The sequence below is a fragment of the Crocodylus siamensis genome, chromosome 1, assembly GCF_052110815.1.
Source record: "Crocodylus siamensis isolate JL-2025a chromosome 1, ASM5211081v1, whole genome shotgun sequence".
In the NCBI taxonomy this organism is placed as follows: Eukaryota; Metazoa; Chordata; order Crocodylia; family Crocodylidae; genus Crocodylus; species Crocodylus siamensis.
In genome coordinates, this window is record NC_143395.1 from 39,765,066 (window position 1) to 39,781,382 (window position 16,317).

Consider the following 16,317-nt stretch of genomic DNA (forward strand, 5'->3'; position numbering starts at 1 on the left):
TTGCAGATGCTAGAAATTTTGGAAGATTAATTGAGAAGAATTGGAGCTTTCTTGAGAAATAGACCTCATTTTTATAGCACTATAAAGCATCTAGCACATTGTAAAAATACTTCACAGCATAGGAAAATTAAATCTATATTTTAACATGTTTGATTGTAACCCCCCTCTATTTTTACAATAAATTCAGAAGTTGGGCTAGCAATATTATTCTTCTGCAAAATCTTCAGGAAAAAATCCACAGTAATGTACTTCTGATGGTCAACTAAGGAACAAAAATTTACTACTACTACTATGAATAGTAAGAATAAGCATACTGATAGACCTGAGAAATATTGAAAGTGGTACCATTTATGTTTGGGGAAAAAAACTTAATTTACAATCTTCGTTTTTAAATTGACTAGGTTTTGGTGCTTTTCTGCTAATCTGAATGTTTTCTCTCATGCGTGTATCTTCAAAATCAATTAATAGAATCATAAAAAACAGGACTAGGACGGCCTTGAGAGGTCATCAAAATCATCTGTTTGTACCAAGCCAGGATCAATATTACTTATTTTTGGCAAACATTTGTTTAACCTATTCCAGCAATGCAATTGCAACAAATTCTCTAGACGATCCATTCCAGGACAATTATCCTTATAGTTAGGTATTATTTTATTGAAACACTCTTTTTTGCATCACTACTTTTCCCAGTGCGGGCTGACATAGAGAATAATGTATAATCTTTCTCTTTTCATAATCGTGATATATGTGAAGACACTTATCATGTCCTTGTTTAATTTTCTCTTTTCTAAACTATACCAAAAAAATTCTTTCAATTTTTCTTCATACATCATTTTTTCTAGGCCTCAGCCAGTACTTTACTGGCTCTCCTCTGGACTATCTTCACTTGGTTCAAATGCTTCTTGAAGCATGATGCCCAAATCTCTACACAGTACTATAGGTCTCTATCCTAAGGCCTTTTCAGTCCTGAGTTCTTTCATAACACATATTCCAATGTGCTATTTGCTTCTTTTACAACAATATAACATTGTCAACTCACGTAGTTTGTGACCCACCGTAATCCCACATTCCACAAAGCCACTGGTTCTCCATTTTTTTAATGAAGTTGATAGTTCAACCTAGCACAGTACTTCATATTTATTTTGATTTAAATTAATCCTGTTCATTACAGATTTGTTCTCCAATTTGTCAAGATAATTTTGTGTCTTAATTTTGTTCTCCAAAGCGATTACAAACCTCCCATTTTAGAATCATCTGCAAATATAGTCTATATTTTACCATCAATATCACTATATTCTATAGTATTGCGCCTGGACTGATTACTGTACAGTCCCACTTGATACAGCCTTCGAGCTTGAGAGTGAACCACTTATAACTGTTTGAGTAGTTTTCCAACATCTTATAGTAGTTACATATTGACTGTATTTTCTTAGCTTTCTTACAGGATGTGAGGTAGTGTCATGTCAATCACTTTCAACAAGAAAAATATCTTAAAGATGAAGGGGGGGGAAACTTTTAAAAACAAAGACATATGTAACGCTCCAAATTAAAACACTCTAAAAATAATAATACCCTCTCTGTCACATAAAGCCTTTCTATTTTGAGCTTGTTGTTTGTGCCAATACCAGCAAACATTTACATTTAATTAACAAGGTGTTAATTTCAGTTAACATGAACCCAAGCTTTCTGGCATAGGCAAATAAGAAAAAGGACATTCCATATTTCAGCTGAAGCAAGTCTAATAGCAGTTGTGTATAATAACTGATGTTTAGTTTGTGAGCTGAACCCTTAAAACACCTCATGAGATGTTGGTCTTATAGCATAACAACCACAACAACGATCACAATTATCAGTGGTGATGATGATGCTTGGATGTGACTAAAATATTTTTAACCTGAAACAAGACTTTTAGGTATTGGATTTGTTCAACCTTTTCTTCTCATTCCATGTTAAAAATTAAATATGGCATTTTTCAAAACAGAAATATTGTTAGATGAAAAACTGAAGAAAAGAAAAGGAAAATGTCAAAATGAGAGATTCTGATTTTTGAGCTTCCTCTCCACAAAAGTATTCAAATTAAGCCCACTGTTTTCCTTGCCCTGAAGCAAATTATTGCCCAGATTGATCACTCACAAACAAAAATTTGTTCCACTCTCACTGTGATGGGATCTGTGTAGAAAGAAAGATACTGGTAATACACTGTATTTTGTATCATAACACACAACTCTAATTAAGATATGTACCTTGTTTTTGGAAGACAGACTTAAATGTTTTTTGTTTGTTTTGTGTTTGTTTTTGCCCCCCAGAGTTATGGCCCAGGCTTTTTTTTGTCTTCATGGAGAGTCTGTTGCAAAATGGCACCCAACTTTTCTCTCAACCAGCATGCTGATATCAGTTGTGAAAGGGTTAACAGTGGACTCTACCCTTCATACTTGCTTGCTGAAATAGATAGAAGCCATTGTGCAACACAGCATCTTCATGGTTGTGTTCCTGTGAAGAAAATGAGCCTTTCCTACTAAGGCATGCATCCCAGTTGTGGAGGGCTGATATTCTGTGGAAAGGTGCATGTGGTCTGTGACTAAGTATGATAAACAATGAAAGAAATGTATGTCATGCGCATATTCTGATGATGAAAAAATGACCCAAGAAATGACATGTCTGCATTCATGAAGGTAGATGACAAATTGATCAAATGCCTTTGTACGTATGAATTTAGTTTTATTATTATCTGGTCAATTTCTGTCATCCTTGCATCAAATGCACATACCTAAAAGTTTGTATTTTTTTCTGGCAGAACTGACAAGCTTATTTAAAAGGGATATAGCAGCAGCAATCCAACAGTCCAAGTTACAACGCCTGTCATAGCTATCCAGGGCTGAGCACATAACTCCCCAAGCACTGCATTGAAAATTTACCTGACAGGCCATATTAGTGCAGTTTACTGAATGCATACTTAGCCATTGGGGAGGGAAAGCAGCTGCATGGTCATGACCCTAGCAAAGTAGTTTCCTACTTGATAGACAAGAAACATCTCTGAATGTGTGGATGACTTTAAAGTATGTCTACTAAAGAACAGTTAAATTCATGAATTTGCTGACAAAAGTATAAATATAAACACAGACAGCTACAGTACATCATTACTTGTCTTCCTCTTTCAAGAAGGCTTTGAATAATTTCTTCATTCCCTCCAAGTATTCTGCTAAATATAATATTTCAATCCACAGTGTTTACTCATCTACTTTTGACAATGTCAAAGATAGACCAATTACCAAGAATGGATGTCTATTAAAATTTATTTCAAAGTTAATATACGTTACCAAGTACAAAATTCTAGGTTTTAAACAACCGTAAACACTCAAGCAGTATCAATATATTCTTTATGTTTTTTGTTCTTATATCCTATGAAGATATAATCTGCATTTGGAAAGTAACAATAACATCCACAAATATGTTGTATCCTAATTAAACAAAACACCAGAGCTTTAAGCTAGGATATGTCATCTAGTAAAGCTAGCATTTAGACAGCCTGTCAACTTTTCAGCTTTTCTCTTAAGTTGTTTTAGCACTGAGGATTACCAAGAGTTTCTGCAACTGGATGAAAGTTATGAATCTACTAATACTTTATTTGCTGATGTCTGACATATTATTCATGATTATATACACATTTTATATAGAGGTAAGTTAATGTAGACATTAAATATTGCCAATTTTCCTAACAATTATCCCTCATCTCAGGCCTCTTTTCATATTTAAGTCCATGCGTTGGCCTTTATACTGTGTCTAATTTGACTTCTCCTGAAGGAGACAGCTATTTTATTGGTTTGTTTAGCCCACAAATAATCATTATGTGCATGTCCACACATGCAGGCATGTGTGCTTGCAGCAGCTCAAACAGGATTGGCATGAATTGGAGCCAGGGATTTTTGCCTCAGTGTACAAGCCAGAACATGCACCTTGGTGTGGGGCAAGTTGTGCTAATTGGGGCAAAATAACCCTGCCTAGCTCCTCCTGGATCTGCAGCCAGGGGGACTTAGAGCCTGGGGCCAGCACGTGTACTGGCTCTAGCAGTATAAAAACGTACCCTGGCAAGTAGCTCAGGAGTTTCTTGGGCCCAACCAATTGGCATCTGGAGACACTAGCCCCTTGTGCCAGCTGGACTGCTGAAGCAACCCTAACTGAGAGTTCCCTGCACCCACAGTCTGGCAGTGGGGGCTGATGCCTGGCTATGACCTACTACCACCTGCAAAGCTGAGATGGGGACTGCATGGCCACAACAGAGGCATCTGCACTTCTGGGCCAGGTGCCAATGGACTGTGGCTGTATGGTTGGCCTTTATGTGACACTACTGCCATGTGTGCTGCCACCCTGCTATCCGGGCAGCTATTGCCCAGAAGATGATGTTTTCCGTGTGGTGGCTGCTTTGAACTGTCAAAGCACATCCTCTTGGCCCTTAGGGCCACAAGGTAAGCCACCTCCAGCTGGATTCTGGGTACCAGCCCTGAACAGGCTCTTCTGCTTGGGTCCTAGCACTTGCCTCACTTGCAGGAATCCTGGTGTTCCCTATTTGAAAACTGCAAAATCTCTGATAAACAAATTCCAAATTCACTCTTTTAAATACCCCCAAATCCATGTTCTTCCACAATTAAAACAGAAGACCATGAGAGAGAGAGAGAGAGAGAGAGAGAGAGAGATTAGTTGGGCAATATTTTATTGATATATTTACAATGTTAAGGCAATTTGGAAGCCTACCAGCATCTCTATCATCATAATAAAATAAATACTAAATATCTATATGTTTTGCTTTTTGCTTTTAGTTTTCTTATCAAAAAACAGTTAGAGCTCCACCTGACTCCTTCACTAACTAGGATGTAGGGACAACTGCCCCTGCAGCCACAGCTCCCGCCAGCAGGTCTCTTCCTGTCTGGCAGGTGGGCATGATAGGTGCATGACTGGGGGGATGTGGGGTTTGCAGAAGGGGGTGTGAGGGGGTGTGGTTGATGTATGTGGGTGGGTGTAGAGGGATATGGGGAGGCATGGGGAATGCAGTAGGTGTGTGGGGATTGTGGGGGACTGTAGGTGTGGGGGGACTGTGTGGGAGGGCTGCTCAGGAGGGGTGGGTCACCTGCTCCCCCACAGGACACAGCCCCCCACACACAGCACATGGACTGCCTCCCCACCCCTGCAGGGCCACAGCCTCCCTGCATGGTCCACATGCCCTCCCCCACAACAGCCATTGGGGCACTTGGAGCCTCCTGGCACAATCCCCACACCCACTGCTGGGGAGCGTGGCACAGTGCAGCTCAGCCCCAGCTGCCTGGCACCCGTACCTGCCTGTGCCACATTGCACAGGCCCAGTCTATCTCAGCTCAGCATGGCTCCATGTGCTTTCAGGCAATTGCGGGCTATTTGAGTTTTCACCTGGGGTCCCATGTCACTTATGTGGACTGTCTGTTGTGCTAAGCTGGGTCAAAAGTGACCTGGCCTTATAGAATATGGGGCCTGAGCATGCAGAACCCAACCCAGTGAGATAGGCAGTCCCCATAAATGGTACGGGGCCCTACGTCTCAGCTCAAGCAGCCCAGAGCAACCCAAAAGTGCACCGTACCACACCAAGCTGTTGGCCTGCACAATGTGGCACAGGCAGTGCCAGGTGCCCGGGGTGAGCTGCACTGAGGCTGTGCCAGGAGTCCCTGAGCATCCTGATGGCTGCTGCTGCTGCTGTTGAGCTGTGGCCCATGCAGGGAGGCTGGGGCTGTGATGAGGGGCATGTGGGACCAGCACAGGGTGGCTGGGGGACCCACCCCTTCCAAGCTGTCACCCCCATGATCCCCCACACCCTCACAGCCCCCAACCCACTCCAGACTTCCTCAACCCTGAAACAGAGCCCAGGTCCAGGTCAGTAAAGCCTGCATCACTGATTGTCCTGCATGGGCAGGCAGCACGCTGCAGCATCAGTGCAAGGGGCAGGCATAGAGATGCTCTGGCAGGCTACCAGAGTGTCTCTGTGGAGCCTCCAGGCACAGTCCTGGATCGTGCCCTGTCCTGTCTTTTTTCTCTTTTTGTTGTTGGGTTTTGTTTTTTTTGGCGGGGGGGAGAGAAGTTGATACCTGGATGTTAATTTGGAGCGCGTGCTGCAGATATGCAGCACAGGGAACATTTTTTTTTTTGTTCCCAGGTTGCCTTTTGCCATGTCTCAAACTGCTATGAGATGCAGCAAAAGGCATGTGCAGGCTCAACTGGACATGTCCTATGGCTTCACATATAAAGTTCTGACTTTCATCAATATCATGTTTTCACTATGTTCATGCAATGTAGTATCTTTTATCACAAATACTTCCTTCTCTCTACTTTCAGAATTACAAAACAATATATTCCAAGTCTTCAGGCTCCATGAGCAATACCAGAGGCTTTTCAGCAATTTATCGCCCAAACAAAGCAGCTAAAATTCCTGTCTTGCATTCAATTTTAAAAGGGAAATTGCTTGCAATAAAAAGTTTTAGGAAAGAATTTGATGTTTTCAAGATCAAAGAAATGCGCAAAATATTTGTAATGATTTCATCAAAAGTCCTTTAAAAGAAATTCCACAACAGTAAGAAAGGTAAGAAAGCAGTACTGGCTTTACACGTAGTACTACACATGAAAACATAAATTCAGTAGACTGACAACCAAAAAATTATTAATAGTCATATAATCAATTTTCTTCACATTATCTAATAATTAAGAAAAGTAGGAACATTCAGGATATTTTTCCTAAATCACATATAAATACATTCAAGATGAAATTATATGCTGTTCTTCTAAGCTTACTGACAGGGTTACTTAGGAGCCTTTAGCTTTATTTTTGCAGTCAAACATACCTGACTTTTAGACACCTCAGCCCAACAATGGAATTAATGGCCCTCTTTAAGGTATATGACTTCCTTCTGCTCTCATACTCTTATTTTCTGCAAGCTCACAACCTAATCAATCAACAATATTTTTCCCCATAAATGTGTTTGGTTTTTTTAATGTACTTTTGTTCTAAGATTTCTTGCTTGGCAATTTCATCATGGATCAGGCTTCTACAATCATATCATTAATCTTGGAAATGAAGGTTTTGTAATGAAAATGGTGATATGACTTAAATATAGAAGTGGAAATACAACGGTTATACAGCACTTATAGCCAATCTGACTTTCCAAAAGGACAATATACTAGGAGTTCAGCAAAGACACACAATGTAGGGCCCTGCCACATATTCAAATTATTGCTGAAATGAAACCAACCATAAAGTTGCTACGTATTTTCAAAAACTAACTTTGCACCTGGTTGGCACTTTTTTATAGATGGACGACTATTTTATGGCATAGTAATCACACTGTATATTGGGCTGATCTAAATGTATTGTGCCATAAACTAGTTAATTGTGTGATAATTAGTTTGCATGTGTGGCTGATCTAAATCTATTCCACAATTAACCAGTTAATGCATAATATATGTAACATGTAGTGGGGGCCTCAGTCACCATAAGTATTTCCATGGTCAGTGAAGCAGTCAGTAAGAAGAATCCTAAGAACCAGATGCAGAGACAGATGACATGTCCTGTGGCTCTTCATGTGTTTGTTCAACAAACATGATCTATGCACAACTAGCGATGCTTTATGTCTTGATACATGAAGGAAGGGAAGTTTTAGAAAGGTCACAGCAACTGTGGCAGTGACTAAATTAATGGTTAAATCTGCTTTTTGATTACATTTTGAGTATTGCAATTGATGAATCAGGCTGCAAAGATTAGAATTTGGCCAGAAACCTTTACTAATCACAGCCATTGTTTCTGTACCATTTATAATTGTTGTTCAGAGGCCGCACTCCACTGAAGTATGTTGGAAAGTCAGAAACACTTTCCTAAAAGAACGTATTTCTATAGATTGTGTTAAGACCTTTGCTTTTCATTTCCTAGACTCAGTGCTCTGTCAGTTGTTCTGGCAACATATTTAAAAATAATTTCTTGTAGTTGCTAATTTCTTCAATTACACTACATATTTTAACAAAGAGTCTCTAATTGTCATTTCCTGGAAGAACACATTAACCTCTCTCCAACTGGCAGTTTCATTTTTACTGGTAATGTTCCCAAAATGTCTGGAATATATGTACAGAGTCACAGAAGTTTCTATGCAAGGTAAGCGTCACACTTAATAATAACACATGTTGTAGTCCTTTTATAGTCCTTGCTTCTCAAGGACTGTGTACAAGTGTGTACTTGTCACACAAGGTACCTAAAGCCTTTGGAATCTTGCCCTGGACTGGGAACTAAGAAATCACTTTTTCTAATGACTAATGTTAATGTCTCTTTGCTGTATACAAACCTTATTATGTCTGAAGGCTTCGTGGCTCTATCCAACCAGGTGGACAGGTGTCTAAAAATAAAGTATCTGAGAGATTGTACATGGGCACATAAGGATGAGCCAGGGATAGCATTAAGAGCCAAGTTCTGTGCTTCGGTCTTGGTCAACATCAGAACTGCTCGCACAAGCAGAACATACATGCTTACACCAGCGAAAATCTCTCCGGACAAGGATTTTGACCCAGTTGAGAACAGTAGAATAGCCTGGTCAGGGATGGAGCGGGATAAAAACAGCACAGCCATGGGGTTATGCTGAGTGGCTGTGCTTTCCCAGGCTGTGCTAGGGATATATACAAGTGTTCATTGGGTTAGGTTATCCAATTTTATTTGCAGTTAACACTTGCCAATCTAATTTTAGATTGGGTGTACCATTTTTAGAGCAACCCAAGGCCCTGGGAATATTTGCAAATCCAGCCATTTAGGTTACCCTAAACTCAGCTAAATGTAAGGCTTGTATGCACCCCCTGTCATCAATTACCACTTGACTCTTGTCTTGAACACTAAATATTTCAGTATTTTCTGTGTATACCAGTTCAAAGGTCAAAACACCATACCAGCCAGCTTATTTAATCTACAGCTACTTCCAGTAAAAGAAAGACATAAAGAGACAAAATCACCCTGTTTTCTGGTTTGATAGAATGGGCCATATGATTGTATTTCAGAAACAAAACAGATATACTGCAGATATTGATTTAGGCTGAGACACAAACATGGTTAATTAAGTATTATAATTGAAAGGAGGCTTGTGGCAAATAAGAGTGGATAGCCCCCAAAGCCACAGAGCCCAAGGAAAACACATAAGAATGTCACAGATGGGGTAGGCTTTAAGAGCCAGACACCTCAAACAACGTACAAATAGATTTTTGTTAAAACTCTTGTGGGAGTAGGCCCTCATTTCAATTCTTCTCTTGAAGATCAACATTTGCTAAGCCAGACAAAGAACACAAGGATGTATAGTTTAGTTTAAGATGCTTGTGCAGGCCTTTAAGTATTATTAAATGAGAATTCAATTTAAACAAACACAAAGAGTTAGACCATTTGATAAGGAATATTAAAACCATTAGGAAAATAAATTCAAATTTGCAAGTAATGTTACTTTGGTTATTCAGGACTACTATGTAAATTTTTATTATTAATATTATTCCTTGTATTTGTTTTAGTGACTGCCAGTCAAACCAAAAGGCTTTTATGACATATTACAAAAGAGCTCATAAGAATCTGATACCCTCAGAGTCTGGAGTGCCTAAAAATATCTACTTACACAACATTATATTGCCATTTCCCCTAGCTACATTGTATGCCTGGGTTGGAAAGGTTTAGTTGACAATCCAGGTTTGTAATAGCTAGTTTAAATGTATTTAACCCCCAGAGTAAGGGTCAGTTTTGTATGCTGAACTCCATTTTCTGTCCTTTTATGCATGATTAAATGGTAATTAAGTTTTAATGAAAAGTGTTAGGCTGATTACAATTAACATAATCGCACTAGTCAGTTCATGTCCTCATGTTCTACATGCTGTGCTGAGCAGGCAAGACAAAGGACCTTTAATAGGGTCCAAGTGTCTTACGTGCTTCAGCCATTTACACAACTTTTATTTAAAGCATCTCTGCCTACAAACATAATGAAGAGCAAAGCACACCCAGGTGATAGGTTGTGTATAATATTGCCTAATATGTTATTTGAAAATTCTTGGATAATGCAAAACAACTGTCCAGACATTATCTTCCTGATACCTATAAGAAACCATTCATCTCTGTAATTTCTAAAGGGGAGAAAGGAACTTGAATACATTTATTGATTGAATTTGAGAAAAACAATTTAAGGGGTTACATCCTCCAATATGTTGCATCACATTGCTTTGGTCCAGCAGAACACTTCAGCAAAAACTGAACTGTGAAGGCAGTAAAGCTATTCACATGCCTAAAATTCAGCAGAGAGTAACATGTTTTGCTGAAGCAACAGGCCCACAATGCTCAGGACACTGGAGGACTGAGCACAAAAAAACTAACTTTGAATCTGGGGTGCAAGGAAGAATGAACTGAATACATTACATTATGCTAACATATATTAAATCATACTTTCTCATCCTTTGCACTTGCCACTTACATAAACCAAGAGCTTTATAAGTCATTTATTCTTGACTTTAGCTGAAACTTCCAGTTCTCCACCACTAACTCCAATTAATTCCAGTGAGGCACACTCTTCAATTGCCAGCATGATCACCAAATTGATCCAACAGAAAATTACACTAAGCCACAGAAATCATTTCTAGAATCCTAAAAGTTTAACCTGTCTTCTTAAAAATGACTGAAGGTCAACTGCTACTTTTGCAGAAAGGGGCATAGGTGAAACCTTATTTTTTCATTTATTGCTAAGCTAAAAGAGAATACTCCCACAGATATCTTAATATAGTATACCACGGACTTGTGACCATTTTCAGACTGTGGGCAAGAATAGCTCAGCTCTTATCTGACATGGGCTGAATGGCTTCAGCAGCACATCAGTGGCAGGGCTTTCCCTGCACTCTAACCAGAGCCATGGAGCTGGAAGCTGTGTCTGTGCTATAACTACATAGGAACTGCCTTTTACTCATTTTACCCAGTATCCTGTGTCATACAGTGACACAGTGACATACAGTCAATGCTGAAAGAGAGAATGAACTGGGTATGGCCAGGGCTTTTTTCACTGTTCCTCTCTCACTTTGCAACCTCAGCATTTAAGGTCTAAATTCTGATTCAGAGGCTGTACCCCTAACTCCCATGCTTAATAGCTATTGATGCACATTTCCTCCAAGAATTTGTCCAATCCCTTTTTGAAACTGGATAAACTGTCAGCTTTCACAACATCTGGTGGCAATTAATTCCACTCTAATTACCACAACTGGTTCCCACTGGTTCCCAATTCCTGGAAGAGAGCTGCACTAGAACTGGGGAGCTGGAAGTTACTTCCACCCTGCTCTTGCTTCTTCCCATTCACACCCCACCCACACTTCCAATCCCAACCCCAGTGCAGCTCCCTACCATCTGGAAACTGCAATCATACTGCAGCCTGGGGAGGAGGGAGAAGCAGAATGGTGGGGGCTGGTGGGAGGCGGAGGAGGGAGAAGTGGCAGCAGCACAGGTAGAGCTGACAGCTCCTCGAACACATCTGGAGTACTGTGTTCAGTTTTGGGCTCCTCACTACAGAAAGGATGTAGACAAATTGGAGTGAGTCCAGCAGAAGACAACAAAAATAGGGGGCTCAGGCTCATGACTTCTGAAGAGAGGCTGAGGGAACTGGGCTTATTTAGTCTGGAGAAGAGAAGACTGAAAGGGGGATTTAATAGCAGCCTTCAAGTACCTGACAGGGGGTTTCAAAGAGAATGGAGCTGTTCTCAGTGGTGGAAAATGACAGAACAAGGAGAAGAGGACTCAAGTTACAGCAAGGAAAGTTGTGGTTAGATATTAGGAAGAACTTCCTCATCAGGAGGGTAGTAAAACACCAGAGCAGGTTACCCAGAGAGGTTGTGAAATCTCCATTCTTGGAGGTATTTAAGACCTGGCTGGACAAGGCCTTGGCTGGGATGATATACTTGGTGATGGTCCTGCTTTGATCAAGGGGTTGGACTAGATGACCTCCTGAATCCTGAGGTTCCTTCCAACCACAATTTTCTATGATTCTACAATTATTAAAGGAATTGTAAACAAAGCAGAAAGCATCTTCATGTCCCTTAATAAATCCATGGTATGCCCACACCTCAAAAAGGATATAGAAGAACTAAAGAAGGTACAGAGAGCAAGGATGATCAGTGGTATGGAGGAGCTTCCATATAAGGAGAGATGAAAGAGGCTAGATTTGTTCAGTTTAGAAAAGAGCCACTTGGGTTGGGGGAACATGGTAAATGTTTACAAAATGCTAAATGGTAAAAAGAAAGCAAATAGGGATTTATTATTTACTCTGTCTCACAATACAAGAAGTGGGGGTCATAAAATGAATCAGCAGGTAGTAAGTTTAAAACTGACAGATGGCAGGGTTTTTTCTTTCTACACAGTGTGTTATTGAAGTGGAGACCTCATTGCCAGCAGACAATGGGAAGCTGATAGTTTAGCCAGATTCAAAAAAGGACTGGACAAATTCTTGGAGGAAAGGAGCATCAATAACTCTTGAGCATGGGAATTAGGGATACAGTCTCTGAATTAGAACTTTCTAGACCTTAAATGCTAGAGGCTGAATGTGATAGAGGAACACTGGGAAATAGCCCAGGTCATACCCAGTTAACTCTCCCTTTCAGGCTCTGCTCTCTGTCACTGTGTGATACAGGACACTAGGAATGATAGACCTATGGTCTGACCTAGGAAATGACAATCCTTATATCCTTGTGTATATAACCCCTTCTTTGATGTATGTGCAAAGCCATCATCAACATTGGGACTTTTGGTGTTGCAACTGTGTTCACTCATTGTTGGAATGCTCAGCTCATCATTCTTCTATGTACAAGTGCAGATGCTTCAGACCCCAATATGTAATTCTCAAATTGTGTGTATATATTGATATAATATCCAGCTGATTATTGTAATGTTATTTGTCTAGACACCTGCTACATGTTTACTTTTCCCTTAAAACATATATAAATAAAGCTTATATATGAAAAAAGTGTTTGGTGGGTTGGATTTCTCAGGAAACAAAATGATTGCTTACATAAAATGAGTCAAATATTTGATGCTGCTAGCATTGTTTGGTCTATAGATCCTAACAACTCACCAAAAATCTTAAGTGAATTGCATTTGGGTATATAATTATCTCTGGACAACATCAATAAAGCTACTAGGAAAAAACCCAACACCAACAACAAAAAAACAAAGACAGTGTATTCTTGTATAAAAGAATAACTGGCTTGATTGTACTTGTGATAAAAGAGGATTCACGTACTTGAGAACTGGATGGAAAAGCCTGACTTGCTGATGAAGAAGTCACTGTCAAACTGTAACGTCAGTGAATTGAAGGTGCTATGAATATCTTCTGGAAGGGCAGAACCACTCCATTCTTTTAGAAGAATACTGCTTTCAACAGGACCATCCCACACCTTCAGGATGTCATGAGCAACCTCAGTGTCAAAAACAATAAAATGCAGACTGCAAAAGAAGAAAAACACATGATACATGCACTGTATTGTATAGCATAGTCATGTTTATGAAATTTACCTTTGTCTTCTTTTTTTAAGAGATAAGAACTCTGAATTTTGGTATTAACCAAGAGTTCAACTATGTTTGTTGGACATTACATCAATTTCTGCTCAATTACAATAAAATATTTTCAGCTTACTATCTCAATTTCCACTAGGTGGTAGCATATATATCACAACAAATCCTGTCAAAACTGAATGTGGGTTCCTATATGGAAAAAAATTCTTAACTGATTTGCTATATGTATATGTCAAAGTGATATAAGAAAAAAATTAAATGGTACCAAATATGTTGTAAATGTGTTGTTTTATGCAGTAGAACTTATGTAAGTACACTATTTAAAAGTGTCCAAGTTGTATGCATTTCTTTTTATTCAGAGCCAGGCTATGCCACCCTTAAACTCTTTCTAAGGCAAATGATTTTTCACTTCCTTACTGAAGAAGGAAAACTCAGAAGTCACAGACTGGCTTTTAGAAAAGTCCTGTTCCACACTGCTCCCCTCCCCTCCTTTTCTACCTAGCTTTGCTGCAGCATAAAGGGCACAAAGAACTCTTTCAAAGTCCTTCACTAAATCAGTTAGTATGAAGGCCTCAGGCTCCTTCATCTGCCACTCTTTCTTCTCATCACTATGCTATAAGAGTATACTTACTATTTGTACCCATACACCTTTCATGATTATGTGTCAACTTCAAGGTTTTGTAGAGCCAATCTTTGTTTTCATTTTCTCCTTCTCTCTACATAGTCTGCATGCTTACAGCCTTGTTAGTGTTACACCTTATGCTGAGCTACACAAATGTTGCTTATTGTTAGTGCTGGCTTGGAGTTTGGAACAGTCGTACATTTAGTTTAGAAACCGTCTATCTCCCACCTGCACAACTGTGACTTACCACTAGAGGCCTGCCGAGCAGAGGTAGGACTAGGAACTGTAGCTGTGAGTTGCCGCTAGACGGCAGGTGAGCCAGGAGACACTTCTATCCCTGCTCTACAAGCTGGGGTGTGAGAGATCCTGGGACACTGGAGGACTTCAAATTGGGCGGCACATTTGTGGGGAGTGGCCACACCTTAATGGAACAGTAGCTTGGTAGTTCAGATCAGAAATAATCCTGCCCTGGAGAGGTGTAACTTTGAGTTGCATAATGAGTGCTTAAAACCAATTCTAGATGTGCAGACAATCCAAGTGTTAAGAGCTCCAGGAGCTCCAAAACTACCATTTTACAAGGCCCTTATCTACAGTCTTTCTTTTTCTCCTTTTTCATGTAAATAAAAGAAAACAAAAGGCATTTATTATTAAAACTCATGTATTAAACACCAATTACAAAATCAAATAATCATGCTCCATGTTTATTTGGTCCCATGCAGACCAGAAGTGGCCAACTTATGGCATGAATGCTAAAAGTGGCACAGAAAGCCTCTGTTTAGGGCTCACAAAATCAAGAAGGGGACAGGCAACACAGCAACAGATAGGGTAGGAAGCAAGAAGCAGAACAGATAAGGCAAGGAGCACAGTGCAGGAAGCACAAAGCAAAGCAGCAGATTGGGCAGAAGAAGGAAATTAGAGTAGCACTTGGGAAGGGTGATAAGACTAATTTGTGGCATGCCTGCCAAAAAGGTTGGCCCCCAACAGAACTGAATTACAGTTAGCTAGACATTTGTAGCCTCTTATGTAAAAACTTGACTTTGACAACAGCTAATGTCCTTTCCTTGACTCCACCACTGAAGACAGTGCTGAACCTATAGGTGGAACAGAATGCAGTTATTCATCTGATTAATATTATTAGTCACAAGGATTCATAGATTCATAGATGTAGGGTTGGAAGGGACCTTGCAGATCTTCTAGTCTGAACTCCTGCCCTGGGCAGGAGAGAAAACTGGGCTCAAATGACCCCAGCTAGGTAATCGGATGATGTTACGCCAGGTTCCAGGAACTGCTTTAGTGTTTATTCACTTCCTAGCACAGGTTAAAGTGTTAACTTTCATCTAATGATAATCCCCTTCAGACATGACTGTAGTGCCATACTAGCCTGTAGAGTGCCTAACAATCTTTGAACTATTCAAATAAAAGTACAACAGTAACAACAATCACTTGGAAATATTGATTTCAGATGACTCTGGATAAGACCCTATGTTTCTTTGTGTTTGTGCTGGGGCAACAATGAAATACTCTGAAACAGGCAAGCTACACAGTTCAGACTTGAATGTCTGAAGGGATGGCAGAAGGGGCATTATGAAAAAAATTTCCATGTCTTTGGAACAGTCAGCACCTGCTGGTCTAAAAAAAATTCTTTGGAGAAGGAACCAGTTTAATGTTAAGAATCTGGGAGATAATGTCTTAGTTATCACTTACAGAGTAATTAATAATCTGGTAAAGGTTACAAATTCATACTTTATAGGCCAGGAAAAAAAAGAGCCTTAGTGACATTATTTACTACTTTCTCTTTACTATATCAATAGTTTCTCAAAGCAATAAACTCCCTGAAAAAAACCCTCTATTTAAACTTGCACAGTATTTTATTGTATGTAGTATTAGTCCTTTCTATGAGTTTAAATCTAGGAGTGACCACTAGACCATCTAGTCTGACATCTTATATATTACATCCCATTACATTCCATTATGGCAGACTGAGTACAGGAATTTGTATTTAGCCTAAGCACAATTGTTAAATTCAGTCTATGTGTATACTGCATAGAGATTTATGAGGCTTCTTCTTCTCTGCATAGAGATTTATGAGGAACTCTCTTCTTCCCTCCCTTCCACTGTAAGAGAGGAGGTACTA

The 16,317-nt window shown here is 39.7% G+C and overlaps 1 protein-coding gene across 1 annotated transcript in view; it reads right to left on the bottom strand.

Annotated features, from left to right (window-relative positions):
- Nucleotides 1–16,317, bottom strand: part of CSMD1 (CUB and Sushi multiple domains 1) — a 2,270,760-nt gene that overhangs the window by 398,529 nt on the left and 1,855,914 nt on the right. The window contains exon 26 of the mRNA XM_090033387.1: nt 13,290–13,492. Coding sequence (XP_089889513.1) covers nt 13,290–13,492 — 203 coding nt within the window. The remainder of the gene's footprint in view (nt 1–13,289; nt 13,493–16,317) is intronic.